This window comes from Furipterus horrens, unplaced genomic scaffold (assembly GCF_987537825.1).
Source record: "Furipterus horrens unplaced genomic scaffold, mFurHor1.1.pri manual_scaffold_2, whole genome shotgun sequence".
Lineage (NCBI taxonomy): Eukaryota > Metazoa > Chordata > Mammalia > Chiroptera > Furipteridae > Furipterus > Furipterus horrens.
Window position 1 is genome coordinate 116647358 of NW_028327172.1, and position 27552 is coordinate 116674909.

The 27552-nt window shown below is 38.5% G+C and overlaps 1 protein-coding gene and 1 non-coding gene across 2 annotated transcripts in view; both read left to right on the forward strand.

Moving 5' to 3' along the window:
• The window catches only part of DAPP1 (dual adaptor of phosphotyrosine and 3-phosphoinositides 1), a 53360-nt gene that overhangs the window by 10770 nt on the left and 15038 nt on the right, over positions 1-27552 (forward strand). The window contains exons 2-4 of the mRNA XM_090266337.1: positions 2028-2150; positions 6451-6584; positions 17405-17535. Coding sequence (XP_090122463.1) covers positions 2028-2150; positions 6451-6584; positions 17405-17535 — 388 coding nt within the window. The remainder of the gene's footprint in view (positions 1-2027; positions 2151-6450; positions 6585-17404; positions 17536-27552) is intronic.
• Positions 9046-9182, forward strand: LOC150019345 (small nucleolar RNA SNORA42/SNORA80 family). The gene has a single exon (XR_016509512.1). It is a non-coding gene; the product is annotated as a small nucleolar RNA SNORA42/SNORA80 family (small nucleolar RNA).

The window sequence follows — 27552 nt, forward strand, 5'->3', positions numbered from 1 at the left end:
CTGTCTAACTCTTCAAGTTTAGCCAGCCTAATGCGTAAAGAAAGTGGCACATTGCTTTAATGTGCATTTCTCTGATTAGTACTGAGACTTTATTTATTTAAAACACAAAATTCCTCTGGTATGAAAAATTTTCACTTTCTCTTCTGTGTGTGTACATATTTTAATTTTTCCTACATATACTTTATAATAAGAAACAAGTTATACATACTTTAGAAAATAACTTACATGTCCTTGAAGGCCTACTTTGATGTTGGCTCATTTAGGGAATGGTCTTGATTTTTATTCCTGAAACCTCTGTTAGGTGCTTCACTCACTAGTATACAGTTTGCAAAGTATTTGTCTCATCCTTCTGACTAAATTAATGGTTTCTTGAAGCCCAGCCTAAGTCTTTTCCATTTTTGTCCTTTTGACCTGCCCAATACAGTGCCCTGCACAATACTTTGCACAGATTTGAAGCTTAATAAAGAAAGACATAAAGTTGAAAAATACAAGATACAGAAGATGGATTGTAGGGAAACTACCAACTTCACTCTATTATATTTTTAATCTGTAGTTCTTCATGGACACAGGTGAATGTATTTCTACAAAAGATATGTAATGTTATTTGGATGTATAGTCGCTTCCCTGGAATACATGCTCATCCTAAGTTCCTGGAAAAGAAATGCTTGGTACAAAGATTTCTGGTACCAAGAATTAACCAATCAGAAGCAACCTTATTATGCAACGTGACCAATGAGATATAACTCCTGTATATTTATGGTTTAAGTCAGGACATGTATACCAGATGGCTATTGTTGTTTGTTGTGTTAGCTGTTGTCATTTTTTTTATTTGATAATCTAAACAAAGAAAAGGTCAGTGCCCCTGACTAAATAGTCAGGGATTGCATGTTCTAAAATTTTTTGCGGTGCCCCAGTGTACCTCTTGCAGCACACTGTTTGAAAATCACTGCTCTGGGTGTATAGGATGTCTCTTAGGGGGAAACACAGGGAAATGGTTAGCACAGGTGTCCTTGGGGGAAAGGAACAGGGGAACTGAGGGTTCGGATGAGAAAAAGGTTTTCTTTATTTTCACTCCGTCTGCTTTTGAAGAATATTTGGAATGTTTTTTCTTTTTAAAAAACCCATAGATCAGTTTGACTCTCCTTGGAACTTCCTCAGCTCTTCAGATGTTTGTCAGTTTAAAATAATATTTAATGTGACTGGCATCTCATATAAAACATCTGAATTCCTTGTACTCAACTTTATTTCACTCATGACAGTGGACCCTATAATGTAACAGCTCAGTGGGTTCCACACTGCAAAACGTGGTAGCACACTTGGAAGGGAGACTATGAGAGAGAAGACAAATGAGAGAACATTGGCTAAAGCCTATTCTTACAGTTATTTTTGACTTGGACTTTTAAAAAATGTGCTGTTTACCAAGTAATTTTGTATGGTTGTCTGCTAGGGTTACCATGACAAAATGCCACAAAATAGGTGGCTTAAACAGAAGAAATTTCCTGTCTCGCAGTTCTGGAGGACAGAGCCGAAATTAAGGTGTCAATGGGTTTCGTTCCTTCTGCAGGTTGTGAGGGCTGGTCTGTTCCAGCTCTCCCTCCTTTATGCAGATGGTTGTCTTTACATTTACATGGCACTCTCTCTATTTGCAAGTCTGTTTCCAAATGTCCCCTTTTTACAAGAGGGTACCAGTTATATTAATTAGGGCCCATGCTAATGACCTCATAACTTCCTAAAGACCCTTTCTCCAAATAAGGTCACATTTTTGAGGTTCTGGGGGTTAGGTCTTCAACATATGAATTTTCAGAACACAATTCAACCCATAACACTTCATTCGTAGCCAACTCTCTTGGCTCTTCCCTTTAGCCACGCCCAGCAATTTCCTTGCCCTGTCGTTTGGGCTGTGAGCTTGGTCTCTGGGCTACTTATGTGAGGAATATTGCTGAGGTGATCTTTGAGATGAAAAGCCAGGGAAATAAGAGCCACCCTGCGGTTTGCCCTGAGTGAAAGCACTTTTTTCTCCTTCCTAGGTGGTATCACAGCAACCTTACGCGCCATGCTGCGGAGGCTCTCCTCCTCTCAAACGGATGTGACGGTAGCTACCTGCTGAGAGACAGCAATGAAAAGACCGGGCTGTACTCTCTCTCCGTGAGGTAGGATGCTTAGTAACTCTATGAATTCAACATGGTCCCATTTCTTAACTTATATGGCCATTGACTTTATCATCACACTCATATAGCCAGGTAACAAAACCCTCTTGATTCCTGGTAGACCCCTGGTCTAAGAATTGCAAACTCCGTGAAGTGAGACTGTAAAACACATTCATGCTCCTTCCATTGTCTGGTAAAGAAAATGTTAGAGCTGAAGGAGACTTTGTGAATTGTTTAAACCAAACCTCTGGCTTGACTGATGAAGAAACTGAAACCTGAAGTAGTACACTGTCTTGTATCCAATAAACCAGCGATGCAAACAGCATCAGAACCCAGATCCCCGAATGCAGGCCCATTGAACTTGCATGTTCTGGAAACTCAGAATGATTTGAAATTCATTATCACAAACTCAAGGAGGCATAAATGCAACTTTTACTTTTTCTTCCCTGTGAATGGACTGACCTTCTTTCTCAAAGTTTCATTTTCTCTGAAGGTTAACAAAGTTAATCTACTCCCTACCAGGTATCAAAAGCGGTGACTGCCCAGTCCTACCAGGGTCTCCCTCCTCACCCCTTCCTTCTGGATGGCCTCCCCATCAGAAGAGTTGACCTGGCCATGAGACAAGCAGGGGGAGTTGATGGTTCTCAGTTAACATCTGTCACAGTGCCTTCTGTTGGCATGTAACAAGTCTTTGTGGGTCTGTGGGCAGTTGCCCCTTGCTTAGACTGGGCTTGTGAGGACTTCATCAAACTGCCTTCCACCACCTATCCATTAACCTCAAACTGTTACTATTTTATTACTGTTTTGATGGCGCCTCTATATACCCTTGACAGAAAGTAACAGGCTTGCTTCCTGTTGAGTCCCTCATGTTGGTCACTGATCCATCATGGGAAGGTTTTCTTTTCTTTCCTGCTCCATGTGGTCCAGGCTGCCTTGTCACTACCTCAGTAGCAACATCCACACTCCTTTCTCTCTGAATCCTTCTTTCTATCCAGCATGGCAATATATATATTGCTTCTCCCTCTCCCTCTGATAGGGAAAAAAAATTGGCTATAAAGACATTTCCCTAAATAATTGATGGCAAGTTTCAATGAGCTCAAAAGCCAAGAGTTAACATATCTTCTTATCTTCTTTTTAGACTTTAGGTCTTCCATATTTTCTCTATACTACATAAAAAGTAACATTAAAAATTACTGCTTTAATATAACATAAATTTATTCTCTCATAGTTTCTGTGAATCAGAAGTCTAGGCATGATGTGGTTGGATTCTCTGCTCAGCCTACTACCAGGGTGAAATAAAGGTGTTGGCGAAGGCTATGGCTTATCTGGGACTCTGTATCCTCTTCTTTCACTCTCTCCTTTCCTCTTCATTCATTTCTTTGCTGCTGTAGGACTGAGCTCCCCATTTTCCATACAGCTATGAACCAGGGACCACTCTCAGCTCCTAGAGGCCACTCATAGGCAGTGGATATTTGTGATTTCCTAGGCCGTTAGAGCATGTCCTTCTAATTTCTTCTTCTGTGACCAGCCAGAGGAAACTGTGTTTACCAAAACTCTCACGTGATTAGTTCAGACCCACCCAGACAATATCTTTATTTTAAGGTCAGCATATTTAAGGCCTTAGTAACCAGCAAAATGCCTTCCCTGAAGCATTTACATTGGTGTTGTATTAACTAATTGGAGAAAAGTGTATGTATCCAGGAGCTGGGAACCTTGGGGCCATGTTGGAATGCTTCCTGCTACACCTTCCTATCCCTGGATCACTGGAAGTCTACAGGCTACTTTAATGGGAAGTGGGAAAAATAAGTGAGAAAATGGTGGGGTAAATAAGGGGGTCCCCCAAAAAGGCTTTCACATTTTTATGTTACTCTGTTGTATTTTCTTTATACTTTTTCTTAATAACATTTTTTGGGAAATTATTAATCAAAAATTGAATTCCATTTAGGTGGAAGCAAGAACTGTGCATTTTCTGATCAACAACAAATGTTAAAAATTCATCAGGTGGTTATACTACAGATCCTTTAGTGTATGTATCTCCCCCAAAATCTCAAACAAGCCTTTGGAATTATAGGATCAAAGAATGTTAACTTTTTCCATATATATGTCTCATCTGAGCAAATGGATCATTTGCTCTTTATAAATAGATGGCATATATATTACATCTATATAAAATTTTAATTATAAACAATTAATTTCCATTATAAGCACTTATAAATGCTTTAAGCACACACATGCACACACATACACACACACACACCTGCAGATGTGACAAGAACCATAGACAAGCTCAAGATAATACATAAATATTTGAGCATCCACTGTGTGCCAACCATTTTGACAAGTGTTATAGAAGATTCAAAGAGCTTGCCCTTAGGAAGTGTAGCCTCACATAAGTATAATAATAAGACATTTCTAAATACCTCACTACAAAGTAGAGTGCAGTAGATGACATGAAAGAAAGAAAAGTGCTTAGATTGTTGAGAAGAGAAAAAGCAAGTAACTCAAGCTGGACAAATCTTGCAATATTTGTCAGAGTAGGTGGTATTTGAATAGACACTTGGCCAGAAACAAAGGGGAAGAAGTTGCAGGTAAAGTGAACTGTATGAGCTAAGGGACAGAGTGAAAACTCCTAGGACACTTGTAGGTCTGGCTGGACTAGAGCAGCAATTCTCAAGATGTGGTCCCCAGACCTGTAGGATCACCTGAGAATGTGGTAGGAATGTAGATTCTCAGGCCCCATCCTGGACATACTGAATCAGGAATTCAGGAGATAGGGCCTAGAAATTGGGGTTTTAACAAGGCCTCCGAGTAATTCTGATTTTTTTTTTTTTTTTTTGAGAAAGAGATTGATTTGTTGTTCCACTTACTTATGCATTCATTAGATGATTCTTGTATGTGCCCTGATCAGGAATCAAACCTGAAACTTTAGCATATCAGGACAATGCTCTAACCAACTGAGTTACCCTGTCAGTGTTGATTCTGATTTCTGATGCATGTGAAAGCTAGGTCCCGCCCTGTACAGAGAGGAGAGGAATAGTGAGATTCAAATAAAATATACCAGGTGTATCCAGAATGTATCCAACCCTGTACTATGAAAAATAGAGACATTTATTGAAGAAGATACAAGATACAAGAAAGACTGTACATACGACAATGATGCCTCAGTCCCATTCAAAGTAGGCACCTTGGGACCTCACACAGTTCTCCCAGTTGCCCTCAGCTGTCCAGTCATATTTTCCTGCATCTCATTGATGGTCTGAAATCTCTTCCCTTTCAAATGTGATTTTAGTTTTGGGAAAAGCCAGAAGTCATAGGGCGCCAGATCTGGGCTATACTGCGGCTGAGTCACCTGGATGATATGATGTTTCTCCAAAAAACTCTGCATGAGACATGATGCATGAATGTGTGCTATTGTCATGATGAAGGTACCCAATCACCAGTTGCCCATAGCTGCAGCTTTCTGAATCATCTGAATAGTTTCTGCGGAGGAATATTCACGTTTCAACCAAAATCTGATGCAGATTCATTGCTATACTTGTTCAGTCATTTTGAATGTAACCGTACACATGCTCACTCAATGCCATCTTCCATCCGCACTGACTAGTGCAATGAAGTCATCATTGTTCATGCATGAGCATTCCAGCCCACTCTCCTTGGCTGCCAGGTTACATCAATTTTGTATAACCCGTTCTTTTTATATTAACAATGGCTGGACTTTTTCCGGACAGAACTTGTATATACTATATATAATTTATAATTTATTTAATGCTCTGCCTCATTCCAAAACTGAAGTGGAAAATGACAATGTAGGGAATTTTATATTTTATTTAGTAGGCAATGGAACTGGCATGGGAGGAAAAGGGCTGGATTCACATAACTAATTAAGTGACAGAAGCAGAATTCAGACCGACTGCCAAACAAGTAAGGAAGGAGGGCTGAGAACAGAGGAGAAGGTGGGGAAGATGTGCGCTGCTATTTCCATCATCTTTCTTCCCTGCCCTTATTAAACTTAGGGTCTTTGGGAAGGTTAATGTTCAAGACTCTTTCAACAAGTCACAGAATGCACAGGGACAATTGTCTCATCTTCCATTAGAGTGAAAAATAAATAAGAGCACACTCTGCCAAAAAAAAAAAAACCCCACAAAAACCTGTACTTTAAAAATGCCAGTGGTTTCAATGGTTGTGTCATAATTCTCAGTTTTTAGGGGGGGTTAATGGTGATACAAATACCTAAGGTTACTATTTTCCTTCAAAAATGATATTTATTTGTTAATAACATTAAACATTTCTTTTTCCCTTTCAGAGCCAAAGACTCTGTCAAACACTTTCATGTTGAGTATACCGGATATTCATTTAAATTTGGCTTTAATGAATTCTCATCTTTGAAGGATTTTGTCAAGCATTTTGCAAATCAGCCTTTGATTGGAAGCGAGACAGGTAAGCTCTGAACATATAGACACTTGACGTAGAAGATGTTGTTTCAGGATGGAGGAGGAACAGGTGAATTTCATTTAAATACTTGTCATTTCTGTTGAATTTGGTGTGTATGACATGCAATTGGATATATTTAGAAAGTTTTTTCCAATAATGTGGCATATGCTATATTAATAAATTATATATATATATTTATTTTCATATGTATTTCAGTATTATTTTTAGGAGAAAACAATGTGCTTTGCACAAAGTAGAAACTTTTTGTCAGAATGTTATTTAAAAGATTTGATTAAAGCACACAAACAATTTCTTTAAAATGACCTATTCACTTTATAATAGCACATATAATAAACAAAGAAAGAACAAGGATAAGAACAACTTTTTGATTCTTCATAATTTGTAGGTATGCTAATTTGCATGTTGGGGAGACCCAACAGATAATTCTGTTCTTAAAAATAATTTATATTTAAATTTCCACAAAGATCATTGAATATTGAACATATTGACTAGCAATTGCTCTCCTGAGCGATTCTTTCATTTCATCATAAAATTCTGTTTCTTTTGTCTTAGGTTCTCATAAGTTTTTAAATTGGACTTACATATGGCTAAAATTTTTAAAATTTACCTATAAGTTGTTAGAGTCAAACCAAAATATTCAAGTTAAAAAAAAACAAACACACTGTCTTGGTATTTGAATCATCAAGTTTTTTTGTCCATACTATTTAAATAAAGTAAAAGATCATCCCTATATTTGTGATATAAAGTCACAATTTTATATGTCCTAAATGATAATTCTCAATTAATCAAAAGTTGGGCAATTCCAAGAACCTGTGGCACAGAGGAACCCAAGACTTAATAACCCAGATGGTTACCATGAATTCATACATACTGTTTTCTTGGTAAACATGGCCATGGGGGTTTCCGTTAACTGCAGAGTAGTGGGCAGAAATGCCACTATGGCTTTTTCTTTTCTGCTATTCTGTGGTCTGGATAGACCCTAATATAAATCATATAGTGTGGAGTATAGATGAAAACCACAAAATATTTGCCTCACTTTAGACTGACCACACAAGGCCTATCACAGAACATTCCAAACTACAAAATTGAAGCTGTAATTTTTTTTCTGATGGAAATTCTCCCCATCAGCCCTCAAAATTATTGCATCTCATAAGCAAATGGCAGGTAGGGATGTATTTATTTCCATTGCTACTGTGGCTTTGGCAAGCATTTCAATTCCTCAAATCCCTTCACTTCAGACTTATTTCCTACTTGTGTCCAAACCTACACTCTATTTTGTTCAAATCTTGGTCTCTGGCAATGGAGAGGAGAGTTTTGAAGCCAAAGGCTTGTTCTGTCTACCTCTATTTTTGTCCTCTGTGTTTCCCAGGTCCTGATACAGCACATGGCACTTTGGGTGAATGAATGAATGGATGAATGACTATGAACAGGAACTCTTTGAAGCATTCAAAGTCATTATAATTGTTATCTTCCGGCCTGCTATTCTTGTGAATGCAGAAATTTTTAGTTGAAACTTTTTGGTACTGATCCAATCACCAGTTGCGAGGATCACCTAAAAATGATCCAAAGTAAAGGCTCCCTGACATTGAATTTGGGACAATGTTAAACTTCCCAGTAAATACATTAATCTAGCTAAAGAAGATTTATGGTTAATGCACCAGGGATTGTAAGGATTTGTAATTCTGATTCCTACAGTATTCTCCAAAGCTAAAACTTGCTTTATCATTATCATTACCATCTCCTCTGTTCAAGTCATTATCCCAATAGGGAATTTGCTGCTATTTGAACCCCTGCTACAGGACCCTGGTGCTGATGGATATGCACTTGACTTACTGGCTTCTAGTCCTTGAGTTAAATTCTACTAACTCTATGAAATATCTCTCTTATCTGTCTCATCCAGATGAAGGCAAAGCCACTGAAGCTGGGAACAAGGGGCAAAACCCATGACAAATGTGTTCAAATTTTGCCCCTCTAGGAGTAATAGGCTTCAGGAAACTAGATAAGGTACTGAAGTCATTATGACTCAGGCCTAGAAAGTCCTCAGAAGCCACAGAGTCAGCACTGTGACCTATGAAGAATGGTGAATGGAAACTGGGATGTCACCTCCTAAAAATAGGTGCCTTCTTATTCATTTAAGAGTTGGCTTCTGCCCTGGTCGAGTGGCTCAGTTAGTCAGAGCATCATCCCATACACCAAAAGGTTGCAGGTTCTATCTCCAGTCAGGGCACATACCTAGGTTGCAGATAAGATTCCCAGTTGGGGCATATATGGGAGGCACTAATTGATATTTCTCTCTCACATTAATGTTTCTCTAGCTTTCTCTCTCTCTCTCCCCCACCCCTCTCTCCCTCTAAAATCAAACACACACACACACACACACACACACACACACACACACACACACACACTCAGGTGAGGATTTAAAAAAGAAGAATTGGCTTGTGGAGCATGGTAGTGGATTTATGGCAGGCCCTTCTCTGTGGGCCTCTCATAGTGTACCCGTGCCAGAGTAAACTGCAGCCTCGAACCATTGCCCAGCCTCCTTACCTGTGGGCTGTGAGCACTGAAGGTGGTTGTACAGTGTGGTTTTTTTTTTTGTTTGTTTGTTTTTTGTTTTTAAAGAATAAAAAATTGGCTTCTGATTTTGGCTCCTTGTGATCAGGAGACCTTCAGGCTGATGATTTCTTGTGCACCATTAGAAAAAGTGCAAATTCCTCTTCAAGTTTTTGTTCTACAAAAGATCACCAGGGGAAGGAAGCATTTGCCTGCACAGTGGAGGAGGCCCTGCCAGGCTTCTCACTTCCAGATCCTCAGAAAGGGAAGGATTACACTTGGGTATTTCAGGCCTCTCTTCTCAGCCCAGACCCCATACAGGCCAGCCTCACTCTGCAGGGCCTGGAGAGTGAGTTTATTTAAGAGAGACTTTCTCCCACTTGTCCACTGGAAGGGATGGACTCATATCTGAGGGCAATGGAGAAGATCTTCAAATAGCCAACAACCTTACACTTTCGCCTTGCACTTACATTTAATGTCTGCAGTGGAGTGAAACCCAGAACACTTGGTTCTGGGTCATAAGAAAATATTTGTGCTCAAGGTAGATGAAAATATTAATCTAAATGAATACTATTTTAAGATATCTTTCTTTTCATTCTATTTCTATTCCCCATTCTTTAAACTCTAAGAATTTCTGTTTCCTACTCTGAAGAATGAAGATTTCCTAAGCAAAATCCAACCCTCCTGACAACTTTAATATTCTCTTATCATAATTTTCCCTTTCCCTTGCTATAATCTGCATTTAAATTTCTCTAATTTCCATTAACATTTCTGTTCACTCTAACTTCTCCTTTTAATACTCATAAACACTCAAATTATTTCCAATTCTCAAAACCCAGTCATGTACCCTCTTGCTTTATTTTCTTCCATGATCCTATCTTTTAACATATTTATAATTCACTTAAAAAATCTTTAGTATGTAAACTCTGTGAGAAGAGGGATTTTTGTCAGTTTTGTTCCTTAGTATGTCCCAACACATAAAAGAATGAATGCTAATAGTTATCTACACACTTCATGTTTGGTATTACCAATTACCAATGCCTGCATTGCATTGCCTTTAATTTGTTATATTAAGATGTTATATAAAACAACTCTTCATATTGTACATGGCTTCAAAATTCAACTCAATTAGGCTTGAAAATTTGATACTTTTTTATACATGTTTGGTCTCTTACTAACTTACTATATGCTCTTATAATTGGCTATTTCCCATATATTCTTGAAAATATAGACAATACTTCTCTCTTTATGTTAAATTCTAAATGTTATTATAACAAAAATTACCTTTCCCATTACCTTTTGTTTCTATTGCGATACTTAGGTATATAAAAACTGTTATATATGATTCATTATAGGAATTACTATGCTTTGACTTTAATCATCTAACAGCATGAAAAACTATCATATTAGTCAAGTGTTTTGTTTGTGCTTACCCTTAATAGTAATTGGTTCTTGGTTTTGAAGATTCTATCAGGTCCTTTCTTAAATGTCAAATTTCCACTTCTCTTTTTGTTTTGATGTGGGGATTCCCAATCTCTTAATAACTACTACCGTTGTTATTATTTTATTTTGTGACACCAGTCATTTTACTCAGGTACCATTTTAAAATAATTAAGTTAAAATTATCTTTAATTGGAGAATTGTGTGACATTTCTAAAAATAATTGGTGACAACTTGGAATTTTGCCAACTCACAACCAGGACTCACACTACTTTTAGTTTATGTTTGCCAAGAAAATATATTTTCTTAGTTTGTAATGAATTGTGTTTGAAAAAGGAAAAAGCAAGCAAGGAAGAGAATGAAACCAACCTTTGTGGAGTGTTTACTAAGTTCTAGGCATTCTATTGGATGTTGTGACAAATATCAAATTATTCAGTCTTCTGAACCACCCACAATAATGTGTGAAGTAGTCCCATTTTCAAATGAGGAAATCAAAATTCAGAGATTTTAAGTTATTGTATTTGCCCAAGGTTGCACAGCTAGTAAGCATCAGAGCTGAGGCTGGAATCTGGACTAGTCCATCTAAAGGGTACACACACTCCATTCACCTTGCTCCCTCCTGAAGCTGCTCTCATGGTGACACTGTACTATATAGAGTATTGCCACAGTGCAGCATGGCCTTAAATGGGTTTGGATGGGAAGAATCTCTACCACAGTGTATAATAGGATATTTATAGGATATGGCTGGGCTGCAATTCATATTTCAGTCCTATCCCTCTGTCTCTAAAATCTATAATGATATTTTTGATTTGTAATATAAAACCACTGTTCTAAAGAATACAAATCAATTTGAGCATCTATCTTTGTATCTATTGCCATTTGAGAAATTACGCATATACTAGAGGAAATCTTAAAACATAAAAAGACTGACTAGAAAACATCCCCCAAATTTTTTGGCCCATCTCATTCATGTCTCTCCAGAAAAGATATAAAACGACCTATGTGACTGTAAGAAGGTAAAATGAAATTTAAAGTTTGATAGATGAAAAGAAAAATGAAACACAAAGATTAAATGATATCAGTAAAAAAGTATTTAAAATGAATATTGTACACCTATGGGAAACAGGACATGCATTTCGTTACAAAGCATTTTAATATTTCTTCCCCTCAATTGGGCCTGTGTGCCTAACTAGATTTACAGATGTTAGAATGGGCAGGAATCTCAGAGACCATTTAATTTCTTCTTTACAAATCAAGAAACTGAGCTCTGGTGAGAAATGTTGAAGCAAAAACTCACATCTCCCTTACTGAAGTTTCCTCCTAAAGAATTTATTTCTTTGAATTTTGATTTATACATATGCTCTCTTGTCCACACTAGGTAAAGTACAACATTTCACATGCCATAGAGAGTTTCCATGGTGGTGACCACACCAAGGCTGAGAACATTATGTAGTAAATGAGTACACATGAATTCCCATTTCAACTCCAGTCTATGCTCGTCACCAACTGTGTGTTCTCATGCAAGTGATGTAAGCTCAATGAACTTCAGTTTCATCATGTTATAAAGTTGAGCTGATGATATAATGATTGATATCTTAAAAGTCCATAACTTGCTGTGAAGATTGAATGAAATTAGGCATGTAAGACATTTAGAATAATTTGTTACACGGCATAAATAGTCATTATTAATGTTATTTAATGAAGTCCTTTTGTGGCAGTTCATTCCATATTATACACAAGAGCAGTACATTCTTTGGTATATCATGAAGAGTTAGTTTAGGGACAATTGAGTATACTTATTACATGTTTATGATATTTTTCACATTTTAAGTCCCTTTGTATATAAATGAACATGGTTTACCTAGCACCATTTTATGATGGGTTAAAGTCCATTTACAGAGCAGGTTGCAAAGAACAAAGGAGAAAAATCTTGAATATTCCTATAACCATCCCGCACGCCCCTTCCAGAAAGCCACTTCCCACTGGCAGGAAGAGACAGAGGACCCCATCCCGCATAAGCCAGTTGCAAAGCTTATTTTCTGAGCCGGAGGTCAATAATGAAACATGAATGGATGTGATCTTATGTTAATAAAATTCATCAGATAGACACTGAGTGACAACTAGGAACTGGGCACTTGTTAGCCACTGACAATCTGGTGATGAATCAGATATCATCTGTATCCTCAAACACCTCACAGTCCAGCTGGAGAACCTGGGAGTAAAACACTAGATTTAGTGCATACAAGAAATATTCAAATTTTCCCTTTCAGGAGTGATGTGTGCTCTTGCACTATACTCTATGTCAGATAGCAGACCGATACTGGGCCTGAGACTGTTCTTACCCTTCCTGCTGGAGTACAAGATGAGTTCTTCCAATGCAGTCTCACAGTATTACATACAAAGTAGGTGTCCTGTAAGTTACAGTTTAGTCCAAGCAAATTGAAATGCCTGCCTCAGCCCTACTATGATCACCTAAAAAATGTACCTCCACCAAGCATTTCTGAAACCAAGTTTCAGTCAAAGGCAGGAAACAACAATCTCCTTCATGTAGCACAGAAACTGAAGTGAAACTAGCAGCCAGGTTTCCAAGACCTGTGGTTGCTGATCTTCCTCTCTCTTCTACCAGCCCTGCTTCCAGCTGCCTTTTATCTGAATCTTTCAGCTGGAGTTAATTCATTTGGAATATTATTAACCCACAGTTCCTCTCCTATGGAGCCAAGGCTCTATCTTGAACCTTGGGTGGAAATTGTAACAGCTGTAGTGGCTTAATTACTTAAATTCTTTTGATTGAAAATCACAGAAACCAACCCTGACAAGCTGATTAAAAAAGAAAAAGAAGGGTACAGGGAGAGAAGTGACATTTTTTGGAAGGTTATTAGTATTCCCTCCAAGAATTTAAGGACAAGCTGAACAGCAATAAGGAATCAGCCCCAGTGATCACAACGACCGGGAAGCTTTTGGAAAATTGAAATGCCTGCCTTGGTCCTTCTCTGATCACTTCAGAAATGTACCTCATCCAGGTGTTTCTGAAAACAGGTTTTATGTCAAAGGCAGGAAACAAGTTTCTTTCATGTATATACTTCAGAAACTGAAGTTACTGGACCTTCTCTCCAGAGAAGTAACTAAACACACCACCAGGAAGTGAGTGCAGTGAGTGCAGCCCAAGTGAGGTGTTTAAGGGGAGGGTCTATGGGGATCTACTTCTGTATTGGGATGGGACAGTTTCTTCAGAAGAGGAAATCACTGTAAGCCCAACAGCCATGCCAAGAAGTCTGTATGTTGGCCCTTCCTTGGGCAGAGTAGTCATCTAAGGAGACCTGTTTTTTAGGAGACCAAATATTTATCAGGAGAAGTTACCATTTTTTAAGTAGTGTATTATTTTCTTCATCCCACTGTTCAACCTGGCCTCATTCATGGTCTTACTAGTTAAAATCAATTTATAGTCAATTCTACTTTCCTGGTTGACTCAATATAGTTTCCCACAACTTAGATTTTATTGATTAAACTTTAGAAGAGGCTTTCAAAATAGAATATGGGTCTCTCCTAATGGAGATTTGGAGAACTGTACTTGAATTTTCTGTCCCGTCCTTGCCCCAGGCCAAGATGGTTGTGGACCTTGGAGGTTGGTCCATCCCAGGCTCTTTGCTGCCTTAAACCTGAATTACTGTGACATTCATTCATTCATTCATTCACTCATCAAGACTTCATTATGTCAGAAACTCTATCAAGAGGTGGGTATACAAAGATAAATTTGGAAACAACCTGCTCTGAGGGGCTCATAGGGTTTGGAAATGTGTCTGTTGTAAAGGCAATGGCTTTATAATACCAAGTGGTTACAGCACTGCAGGTTCAGGGAGCAACTCCAGCCCAGAGATCCTTACATGGCAGCACAACTGGCCCCTATGGCAATGTTTTCCCAGGGACTGATTCGTGGTAGGCAGTGTAATGCCCCCCACCCTGACCCCAAAGAGGCCCACATCTCTCCTGGATCTGTGAATAAGTTATGTTACATGGTGAGAGGAAATTAAGCTTGCAGATTAATTAAACTTACTAATCAGCTAACATTGAGGTAGGGAGATGATCCTGGATTGTCCAGCATCCTTATAAGTGAAAGACAAAGGCAGAAGAGGGAGAAACAGAGACATGGTCACATGAGAAGACTTGACCTGCTCTTGCTGGCTTAGAAGGCAGAGAAAGGAGGCCACCAGTCAAGGAATGCGGGCAACCTGTAGAAGCTGGAAAAGGCAAAGGAATGTATTCTCATCTAGAGGCTCCTGAAGGAAGCCAGCTCTGTCAATACTTTTAGATTAGTGAGACCCATTTCAGATTTTCGACCTCCAGAACTGTAAGATAATAAACGAGTTATTTTAAGTCACTACACTTGTGATTTGTTAAAGCAGCAATACAAAAATAGAACCAATAGGAATGAGTATGCCTGGGGTATGTATGCCTGGTTATATGCAAAAAGAAGATGGAGTAAGTGCCTCTTTCTAGAGCAACATTTAAAAAACTACTTTCATATGGAATAGGATAAAAATTTAGCATCAGTTTTGAAGATGAAGCACAAGATTTCACATTCTTGCTACTTGTAAGCTGCTTTGATCCCTGTGCTCCAGTCCCCCTGTCCTCCACTGTCAGACAGAGGTGTTCAAGAGGCACTGATATATGTTAGCACTGTAGTCAGTGACTACTAGACAACTGCCATTGTTATTCTTAGCAGAATGTTACACATTTGTCTTTTTTAACTTAACATTTAAAAATTCATGTTCCCAAAGATGAGAACATTGGACTTTCATTTAAGGGTTTAAAAATACTCTATATCGAAGTATAATAACAGCTAACATTTTTATAATCTTTTCACAAATGCTACTTCTTTATTGGTGCTTAAAACAGTCTTGTGAAGAAAAGGTTAATTATTCTCACTTGCCAGAGGAAGAAAAGAAAGCTAGAATGTTTCTCCAAAGTCAACAGGTACTGAGAGGCAGTGTTGGCTCTTTCCATCATACCAGGGTGATGGCAGGCACATTACTGGAGGTGTTTCTCTGAGGTAGGTCACTTAGGTGCCAGCCCCAAACCCATGTTACAAACTGAGCATCTGCCATGTTACAACTGTGTTCACACAGTCCCCAGCCTGCACAACGGCTGCTCTTGATTTAGGTGTTGCTGCTTTCATTATGACTGTGAAACTGTAACCAGACCCTAGTCCTGATATGACTAGATCTGTTCTCATGAAAGGATCACATTGACAAAAGAGAGCACAGACAATGTGCGAGAGCGGGACTGGGGCTCCTGATAACTGCAAAAAGCCATTTTCATTGTGATCCCAATGCTACTGCCTTGAGCTAGATGCAGAAAGAGGAGGAGACCAGAGTCTCCCATTCTTTACTGAGGCCAAGATCAGAAACCCTCTCTGGCTTTTGTCAATGCTCCTTTTTCATTTCAGCAGTGGGTTATCTGGATCCATATATCAGAAACCACAGTTGTGTTTGTGTAGTGAGTACAGCGTCTGTACTCAAGCACCACAGAAAGGTTTAGTTTTGCTTGTAGGCTTATCTTTGTTAGTAAGGGTTTTATAACTACAGAGGAGGTATTTTTCTTTCCCCATTGCTTTTCTCTTACTCCATTTTGAGGTCCATACTTTCCATAATCCTTCAAATTACCTTTTCAAAGGAGACTTTCTGACCACCATATAAATCTTGCCCTCGCCCAATCCTATGCTTTTTGTTCTCTATTCCTTTACCTTGCTCTGTTAATGTGTTCAGAACACTTCTCTCGCCTGACACATCCTTTTTTCAGATTTTTTCTGTCTCCCCTGCCACAGAGCAGATGCTTTATCTCCTTTGTTTGCTGTTGTATGTAGACAAGTGCCTGACTCATAGTAAATAAAGCTCAGTAGATAATTGCTGAATGAATTATTGAATTCTTTAACCTCCCCTAGTGTCTAGTATAATCCCAAACCTGACGTATAAGAGACCTTGATAAAATAAAAAGGAAGAAGCCCTATCAAAGGGGAAAAACACTTAACTTACTTTTCTGTAGTCCAAGTTTCTAGTTTCTGATTGGTTGATTGGGGGAAGGGTAGGGTCAGAAGGGGGACACTTCAGACTTTGGGTCAGAAGTGCAGAGTCAGAACTGCTCTCAGGCCCTGAATGATGTGAACAAGCCCCCTTCTCCAGACAGAAGTGAGTATTCATAGAGTGCTTACTTAAGACATGCAAAGGCTCCGGTTAGTCTTCTTTCATTAATTGGATGGTAGGAGATAGTAGAGAGAAGTTGTGAGTCTACTTTTCTGAGATCCAGCGATTTGTTACAAGTTTGTTCTGAAACTAGTAAGAAGTAAGGGCAAGGGAATAAATCTTCCTATAACCCAGTGCATTTGTTGAGTTTCTTTTATCATTTTTATAAAGTCTACTTGGAAAACTTTCAGCCATTGCTTAAGGTCTAGATCAATGTCATCTCTTCTAGAGGGGCTGGTTCTTCAGGGCCTCCCAGAGCCAGCAGCATGCTTTGTCCATATGGCTGACATTGGTCGCATATCCTGTTCATTTAAATGACTATCTGTTAAGTGATATCCATTGATAGTTCTCTCTGAGCACTAGGAGGCCAGAAATCGTCTCATCATGCTTCATAGCTCCGGTGTCCAGCATGGGTGCCTGGCACATAGTTGGTACTCAAGAAATGTTGACAAAAGAGAGAAGTGAATACATATGAAAAATCAAGGGACTACAACCCAGCCAAAATCATCTGGTGGTTAGCATTTGGACCTTCTTTCTGGGGAAACTATTTGAATATGTTTTTTCCCCTTCATTCAGGCACTCTGATTGTACTGAAACATCCCTACCCAAGAGAAGTGGAAGAACCTTCCATTTATGAATCCGTCCGGGTTCACACAGCAATGCAGACAGGAAGAACAGAAAATGACCTGGTACCCACTGCTCCTTCTGTAAGTCGCCATTAATCTAACATAGCTCTCTCACTGTCTAAGAGCAATGAAGTGCCGTAAGAGCGATGTACTTTTCGAAGTATGTTTGTTCACTTAAAATTCTAACTTGGGATATAAAACCTGGAAAGAAACATAAGGTTTGATGCTTATGACTCAGTTTGTCTGATTCAACATAAATCATTTTTTAAAAAAAGATTCAATGCAATTAGTGAGAGAATCTTACATACTTAGAAAATGGCACTTAAATCCCATCCTTACTTAGCCAGTTCATGCTAGAATGGGTGAGAGGTGTTTAAGTTCACACTGTTGATGGAACTATTATTGTTCAACAGGTTTCTAAAATTAGGAAAAATTGTTCTTTTACATTTGAGCTGTATATGGAAAAAAATATTTTTAAAAAAATATTTTACTGTAAACCCTTGGGATATTACTTTCCTAGCCTTTTTTTCCTTCACTGAATGGAGGGCACAGACAGAAAACACTTGCACTTCTTAGCAACATGTGCCATTGTTCAGTTTCAGGGCACCCAGGTCACTCGTTGTTCTTCCAAGAGTCCAGTTCTGTTTGTTCTGTGAGCTGTGACCCACAGACATTCTTCTCCAGCGCCCTCTTCCCTGAGTTATGCTCAGGGCTCTTCTATTCTTTTCTCTTTGCTGAATATGCCTGGTATAAGGCATCTGAATTTGTGCAGATGATAAAGAAGACAACACACATATGAAATATCAAGAACTATGAGGCACGCTGCCTCCAATGCCCCACTTGGTGGGAACTCCTTGCCCAGCAGAGGTTTCAGGATCGCAAATGAGAGAACATAATTACCTGGACACTATCTTTTGTCTGGGAGGAGGAGAGGTGGCAAATCACTCTAGTGGAGAAGAGCCCTGAATGTTCCCTCCTAGTCCCTTTTATTGAGGAGGGGATTCGGGAGATACAAGGTCAAGATTCATGAATCTTGGATTACAGTTGAGAGTAACTGATTACAGATATCTATGTAAAGAACCCAATGACTACTCTGTGTCAGGGTCTGTTAAACATCCTGGCACCATACTGACATCAGGTGCAAGGCTTCACACATTTTTGCTATACACTGTTTATAGTTAACTAAGAGATAAGAAAAGCAGAACAAGCTTCAAAGCATAATATGTATTCTTTAAATCTAATTCCCATGGGAACCCTCTGAGTGGCCTTCAAGTCATGTCTGCCTCTGACCTTCCCTGTTTTCCAGTCAAGTCTTACAGGCCTAGGGGCCTGGCTCACAGCTTGGGCTACAGTTCTCAAAACCAGACAGAACAGTCCTCTACAGAACTAATTCTAACAGCAACCATTACACTTGAAAAATAATCACTTGGAGTTAGTGAGCTAAAATTATATTAAAATATGTGTGACCTTTCTCTCTCTGCACTACTTTTTCTACTTTGCCACTGGAGACATCTCTCCTAAAAGATAGATTCACCGCATGACCTTCCTGTTTAACATCCTTCCGTGGTGCCCATGGGCTTCTCAGCTGGCCTGGACCCTGCTCACTCCTCTGGCCTCACCGCCTGCTATACCCACACTCACACTGTGGAGCCTGCCTCCCTTAACAGCATTCATTTCTGATCGTGCTCTTCCTCCCTTCCCTCCACCTATTATGCTACCAACACCATGTTGTCCCCTCATTTTTCAAGACTTGCATCAGGGATCAGTATCTTCCAGGAAGGGACTTCCTAGCTCCTGCTAGTTTCCTGTTAAATGCCCCTCTTCTATGTTCCAAAACACCCTCTGTTTGCCTTTATTCCAGACTTGCCATTCTGGAGGTTAACTCCCTGCACAGGGGTCTGCCCATCTCAGCAGCCTGACAATTCTGAGGAAAGGAATCATAGCTTGTCTTTATAGGTTTATAGCCTAGCCAGGTTCACAACACACATTACCTTCTTGTCACTATGCTACATCTACTCAAAAATTAAAATCTTAAACATTGGTGGAGAAAGATATTTTAGCTTTGTTAGAGTAGGAGGAAGAAGCATCAGAACTAAAGACATTTAGGAAAACAAGACAAATTGTCATCAGACCAAACAACAAATCAAGACCTACCTCCCAATTCTTTGTTTTCCAGTCAACCCACTCATTCCTAACTTTCCTCTTTCCTTTACCCATTCTTACCCCACCACCAATCACTTCAACATGTCTCATTTGTATCCTCGGTTTAACTTCACATTCTCCTCTTTTATCCTTTGCCCGAAGATCTCCCTTTAAGGTCAGTCATGCCATACTCTGCTGTGTGTGTCCTCTATGAACAGTAAAATGCAGGTTCTACATAATTTGGAGAGTTGGTGTGAGCGTGAGATGCAGTATACTTAGGTAGAAGTAGACCACGTTAGACCAAATCCCAGAAGCCTTATCATTTAACATCTCTCTGCTCACTCTCGGTATCAGATGATTTACTTTCGCAAGTATCTAAATATAATCCTACATAGAAGGTTCTGTACAATGGAGCTTTTAAAATAGTGGTGAGTGAATGGTTGAGAATTACTGCACTCACATTATATAATGAGAAGTCTATGAAGTTTACTGTGCATTAATATAAACAGAAAACTATAAAGGGTTCCTAGTGGATACTGAAATGTCTCTTATTATTCCTCACTAAAGAATCATTGATAACTAGACCAGCGAGCTGGGGCAACAGCTCCTGGTCAGGTCAGGTGCTCTTATCCTTTACTGAACATAAGAGTTCTCAGCCTTCTTCGTTACCCCAAATGCTGTACCTCCATCTCCAACCAGAGAGCTCTGAGACCTTCCAGACTTCTCTCTTCCTTTTTGGGGGGCTGCCAGTCTTGTACAAGCTCTGGCGGTGGAGGAAGAAAATTACCATTAAGTCCTATTTAGAGAAAAAAGAACTTCTGGCTTAAAGTGAAAATGAAAACAGATGTCCTATTGCCCAGAAATGTACATGCTTGTGTAACACTGTTTAACATCCTTTGGCAACTGCATTTAGGGAAACTACTATTTATATATTTTATAAACAACATAGGATTTGGTTCCTGAGATAGGATGAAATTTAACTAATTTATTTATTTAAACTTTTAAAATTGAATTTATTGGGGGAAATATTGGTTAATAAAATTATATAGGTTACAAGTGTACAATTCTATAACACATCAACTGTATACTGCATTGTGTGTTCACCACTCAAAGTCAAGTCTCCTTCTGTCACCACTTATTCTTCCTTTACTATACACTTTTCTACCTTCCCTGATACACCCCTTTCCCTCTGATAATCACCATGCTGTTGTTTCTTTGCTTAATCCCTTCACCTTTTTCACCCAACCCTCACATCCCTTCCTCTTTGACAGCTGTCAGTCTGTTTTCTATCTATGAGTCTGTTTCTGTTTTGTTTGTTAGTTTATTTGGTTCATTAGATTCCACATATGACTGGCTTATTTCACTTAGCATAATGCTATCTGGGTTCATGTATGCTGTTGAAAAAGGTAAGATTTCCTTCTTTTTATGGCCAAGCAGTATTCCATTGTGTAAATGTCCCACTGCTTTTATATCCACTCATGCACTGAGGGACACTTGGGCTGCTTCCAAACCTTGGCTATTGTAAATAACACTATGAACATAAGGGTGCATATATTCTTTCAAATTAGTGTTTTCGGCTACTTTGAATATATTCTCAGAAGTGGAACTGCTGCATCATAAGGTAGTTCCATTTGTAATTTTTTGAGGTATCTTGATACTTCGTTCCACAGTGGCTCCACCAATCTGCATTCCCACCAACAGTGCACGAGGGTTTCCTTTTCTCCATATCCTTGCCAACACTTGTTTGTTGATTTATTTATTTATTTACTTATTTTGGTTTTTCAATTACAGTTGTCCCATTTTCCCCCCATTGCTCCCCCCTCCCAGCCAATTCCTTCTCCCACAATCATATCCCTCCCCGTTGTCCATGTCCATGAGTCATTCATACACGTTCCTTGACTAGATCCTTCCCTTACTTATCCCCTTTCTCTCCCTCCCCCTTCCCCCCTACTGACTACTATTCTAGTCTTTGCCTATTTAGTTCATTTGTTTGTGTTGCTCTTTAGTTTCCTGTATTAGGTGATATCACATGGTATTTTGCTTTCTTTGCCTGGCTTATTTCACTAAGCATAATTCTCTCTAGTTCCATCCATGTTGTCGCAAATGGCAGGAGTTCCTTCTTTCTTTCTGCTACATAGTATTCCATTGTGTAGATGTACCACAGTTTTTTGATCCACTCATCTACAGATGGGCACTTAGGTTGTTTCCAGCACTTAGCTATTGTAAACAGGGCTGCTATGAACATAGGGGTGCATAAGTTTTTTTGAATTAGGGTTTTAGGATTTTTCGGGTATAATCCTAACAGTGGAATCGCTAGTTCAAAAGGCAGTTCCATTTTTAGTTTTTTGAGGTAATTCCATATTGTTTTCCATAGTGGCTGCACCAGTCTGCACTCCCACCAACAGTGCACTAGGGTTCCTGTTTCTCCACATCCTCGCCAGCACTTGTTGTTTGTTGATTTGTTGATGATGGCCATTATGACGGGTGTAAAGTGGTATCTCATTGTGGTTTTTACTTGCATCTCCCTGATGGCCAACGATGTTGAGCATTTTTTCATGTGCCTATGGACCTTCTGTATGTCCTCTTCGGAGAAGTGTTTGTTCAGGTCCTTTGCCCATTTTTTCATTGGGTTGTTTGTTTTCTTGATGTTCAGTCATATAAGCTCTTTATATATTTTGGAGATCAGTCCCCTGTCTGTGATATCATTGGCAAATATGTATTCTCATATGGTTGGTTTCCTTTTCATCTTGCTGATGTTTTCTTTTGCTGAGCAGAAACTTTTTAGTTTGGTGTAGTCCCATTTGTTTATTTTTTCCTTTATTTCTCTTGCCTTAGGACATGTATCCGTGAAGATATTGTTACATGAGATATCTGAAATTTTCCTGCCTATGTTTTCCTCTAGGACTTTTATGGTGTCACGGCTTACATTTAAGTCTTTGATCCATCTTGAGTTTATTCTCATGTGTGGTGTAAGTTGGTGGTCTAGTTTCATTTTTTTGCACGTCCCTGTCCAGTTCTCCCAGCACCATTTGTTAAAGAGGCTCTTCTCACTCCATTTTATGTTCCTTCCACCTTTATCAAAGATTAGTTGACCATCAAGGCCTGGGTTTATTTCTGGGCTTTCAATTCTGTTCCACTGATCTATATGTCTGTTCTTATGCCAGTACCAGACTGTTTTGATCACAGTGACTTTGTAGTATTGTTTGATGTCTGGTATCGTGATTCCTCCTGCTGTGTTCTTCTGTTTCAAGATTGCTTTTGCTATTCGGGGTCTTTTTTGGTTCCATATGAATTTATGGAGTATTTGTTCTAAGTCAGTAAAATATGTCATTGGTATTTTAATAGGGATTGCATTGAATCTGTAAATTGCTTTGGGTAGTATGGCCATTTTTATGATGTTGATTCTTCCCATCCAAGAACATGGTATTTGCTTCCATTTATTTGTATCTTCCTTAATTTCTTTCTTCAATGTTATGTAATTTTCAGAGAACAGGTCTTTTATCTCTTTGGTTAAGTTTACTCCTAGGTACTTTATTTTTCTTGTTGCTATAGTAAATGGTATTTTCTTTTTTGCCTCTGTCTCTGATATTTTATTGTTGGTGTACAGAAATGCCTTAGATTTCTGTATATTTATTTTGTACCCTGCTATTGTTTGTTGATTTATTGATGACAGCCATTCTGACAGGTGTGAAGTGATATCTCACTGAGGTTTTAATTTGCATTGCTCTGATGATTAGTGATGTTGAACATCTTTTCATATGTTTATTTTCCATCTGTATCTCCATTTGGAGAAATGTCTAATCAAGTCCTTTGTCCATTTTTTAATTGGCTTGTTTGTTTTCTGGTGTTGAATTGTACAGGTTCTTTACAATTTTTTTAAAAGTATAATTTATTGGTTATATTTTTACAGTAGTCCCAACTTTATTTCCCTTTTCTCCCCTCTGCCCAGTACCCCATTTCTCTCCAGCAATTCCAACCCCCTTAGTTCATGTCCGTGGGTCATTCATATAAGTTCTTTGGCTTCACCTTTTCCTCTGTTATTCTTAACTTCCCCCTGTCTATTTTGTACCAACCGATTATGCTTCTTATCCCTGCACCATTTCCCCATTTCTCCCCCTTCCCTCTCCCAGCTGATAACCCTTCAGATGATCCCCATATCTATGAGTCTGTTCCTATTCTGATTTGCTTAGTTGGATTTTGTTTTTATTCTTTAGATTCAGTTGTTAATAGATGTGAGTTTGTTGTCATTTAAATGTTCATTATTTTGATCTTCTTTTTCTTAAGTAAGTCCCTTTGACATTTCATATAATAATGGCTTGATGATGACAAACTCCTTTAGCTTTACCTTGTCTTGAAAGTACTTTATGTGCCCTTCCATTCTAAATGATAGCTTTGTTGGATAGAGTAATCTTGGTTGTAAGTCCTTGCTTTTCATCACATTGAATACTTATTTCCAGTCCCTTCTTCCCTGCAAAGTTTCTTTTTAGAAGTCAGCTGATGGTCTTACAGGCACCCCTTTGTACGTAACTCTCTGCTTTTCTCTTGCTGCTTTTAAGATTATCTCTTTATCTTTCACCTTTGGCATTTTAATAATGCTGTGTCTTGTTGTGGTCCTTTTTGGGTCTAGCTTGTTTGGGACTCTGTGCTTCCTGGACTTATATGTCTATTTCCTTCACCAAATTTGGCGAGTTTTCCTTCCTTATTTTCTCACATAAGCTTTCAATTTCTTGCTCTTCTTCTTCTCCTTCTGGCACCTCTACAGTTTGGATGTTGGCATATTTAAAGTTGTCCCAGAGGTTCCTAAGCCTCTCCTCATTTCTTTCAATTCGTTTTTCCTCATTCTGCGCTGGTTGACTGTTTTTTCTTCTACTTTATGTTCCAAATCATTGACTTGAACCCTGGTTTCCTTCCCTCACCATTGGTCTTGTGTGGATTTTTCTTTGTTTCACTTAGCGTAGCCTTCACTTCTTCCTGTATGGGTTTGCATACTCAAACATATCTGTCAAGCCCGTGAACATTTTTATCACTAGTGTTTTGAACTCTACATCTATTAGGTTTGCTATCTCCTTATCTGTGAAGTTGGCTATCTCCTCGACTCTTAGTGCTCCAACTGGAACCTTGATCTATTCTCTCTTTTGGGCCATACTTCTCTATCTCCTCATCTTGACAGGCTCCTGTGTTTGTTTCCCTCTGTGTCTTAGGTAGAGCTGTCATTCCTGTTATGTTGTAAGGGGCAGAGGCTTAGGTATTCGTCAGTACAGGACGACCCATTTCACCATGTTGTGGGAGGGGTCTGAGACAGAACAATGCCACTTGCTCAGCACTCACCCTTTTTCCAAGCACTTCTCCCACGTCTGTATGGGACTGGCACCTCTCTCGCTGTTGCCCTGGCCATTGTTCCCAGGCTGGGTGGGTCTGCAGACATTCTAGGACTCTGGGGGCCCTTTAAACAAGCGGACTCTGCTGAGATACTGGCAGTTTCTTCCTGTGCTTCAACCCCCACTGGTTTGTACAGTCAGGAGGAATGAGACTTTATTTTCCCTGGCGCTGGGACCGTGAGCTGCACAGTCTGGTCTGGTGCTGAGAGCACCCCTCAGGTGTCCCTCTTGACTTTTTAAAACGTGTGACTATGCATTCTGCAGGCCTGCTGCTGCCACGGCCACACCGCCTCCTCTCTGCCCTGGCTCCACCCCTCCTATCTGTCTGGATGAGTATTTCTTCTTTATATCTTTGTTGAACTTCCATGCAGTTCGATATTCTAGAACTTCTGGTTGTTTCTAGTTTTGAGGTAGTTGTATTACTTCTTAGTTGTGGAGGGAGACACAGTGTCTGTCTAGGCCTCCATCTTGTCCAGAAGTCCTTCTTTACAAATTTTGAATATTAACAGCTTATCAGATCTATCATTGTCAAATATGTTCTTCCATTTAGTGGGTTTTCTTCTCCTTTTGTTGATGGTTTCCTTTGCTGTGCAAAAACTCTTTAGTTTGCTATAGTCACATTGATTTATTTTTTCTTTTGTTTCCTTTGCCCAAGGAAATATATCAGGAAAATAATATTGCTACAAAAAAATTCCTGAGATTTTACTGCCTATATATTCTAAGATTTTTATGATTTCAAGTCTAACATTTAAATCTTTAATTCATTTTGAGTTTATTCTTTTGTGTGGTATAAGAAGATGGTCTAGTTTCACTTTTTTGCACATATCTGTGTAGTTTTTCCAACACCATTTATTGAATAGGCTATCTTTATCCCATTGTATGTTCTTGCCTCCTTTGTCAAATCCTAACTGACCATAAAGGCATAAATTTATATTTAAACTCTGATTCTATTCCATTGATCTATATGTCTGTTTTTATGCCACTACCATGCTCTTTGGATTGCTACAGCCTTGTAGCATAGTTCGATATCAGGTAGCATGATTCCTACAACTTTTTTCTTCTTTCCTAAGATTGCTGTGGATATTTGGGTATTTTATTTTTATTTTATTTTATTTTTTTGTGGTTCCCTATAAATTATTGGAATTTTTGCTCTAGTTCTGTGAAATATGTCAGTGGTATTTTGGCAGGGATTGTGTCAAATCTATAGGTTGCTTTGCGTACTATGGACATTTTAATGATGATAAATCTTCCTATCCATGAACACATTATATGCTTCCACTTATTTGTATCTTCTTCAATTTTTTTTCAGTGTCTGAGTACAGGTCCTTTATATATTTGGTTAAATTTAATGCTAGGTATTTTATTTTTTTTTGAAGCAATTTTGAGTGTTTTTAAAATTTTTCTGATAGTTCATTATTGATGTATAAAAATGTAACTGATTTCTGGGTATTTATTTTGTGTCCTACTATTTATCCTGTGAGTTCACTTCTGAATTGTAGTAACCATTGTCTTCTTCCACGTTTTTAATGCTATTACCTCCTTTATCTGTAATGAAATATTGAAGTGTATAGTACCCTATTCTTAAAAATGATGTAATATACCGCTTTTGTCTCTGTGTTAGTGATTTTACTCATAGTTTTGTGACTTTTTGCTCTTTGTTTCTGGTAGAATAACCCCCTTGACTTTTTCCTTTACTGGTGGGTCTTCTGGTGGTAAATTCCCTCAGCTTCTGTATGTCTGGAAAAGTTTTTATTTTTCCTTTATATCTATACGTTAACTTTGCTGGATATATTATTCTTATTAGGTAATTTTTTCTCTTTCAGTAGTTTGACTATTTGATTCCACTTTCTCCTAGCTTGTAGGGTTTCTGCTGAGAAATCCAATGGTTATACAGTGGGATTTATTTTATAGGTTACCATCTTCTTTTCCCTGTCTGCCTTGAGAATTCTTTGTTCTTTTTTTTTTTTTTTTTTTAATTTTTGACAGTTTTAATACAATGTGCCTTGGAAAACACCTTTTTTGGATAGAGATAATTAGGTGTTCTCTTTGCTTTTTGGATTTGAGGATCTAGCTCTTTCTGTGGGTTTGGAATATTCTTGTCAACTATTTGTTTGAATAAGATCTCTGTTCCTTTCTCTTTCTTCTCCTTCTCCTTCTCCTTCTCCTTCTCCTTCTCCTTCTCCTTCTCCTTCTCCTTCTTCTTCTTCTTCTTCTTCTTCTTCTTCTTCTTCTTCTTCTTCTTCTTCCTTTCTTCTTCTTCTGGCATGCCTATTATTTTTATATTACTCTTTTAGAGTCAGGAAGAGTTTTTGTTTTTGTTTTTATGTTTCATGTTTAAGTCTCTCACTTCTTCCCTCTGTGTCATTTCTAGATTTCTATCTTTGATATCACTAATTCTTTCTTCCATCTGGTCAGCTCTATTTCCTATGCTTGCTAGTTCATTCTTAATCTCTTTTATTGAGTTCTTCATCTCCGTACTTTCTATTTGGTTCTCTTTTAAAGGTCAATCTCTTTGGTAAAGTACTTGATTTGTTCATTGACTTTATTTCTTAGTTTATTAAACTGACTATCTGTGTTT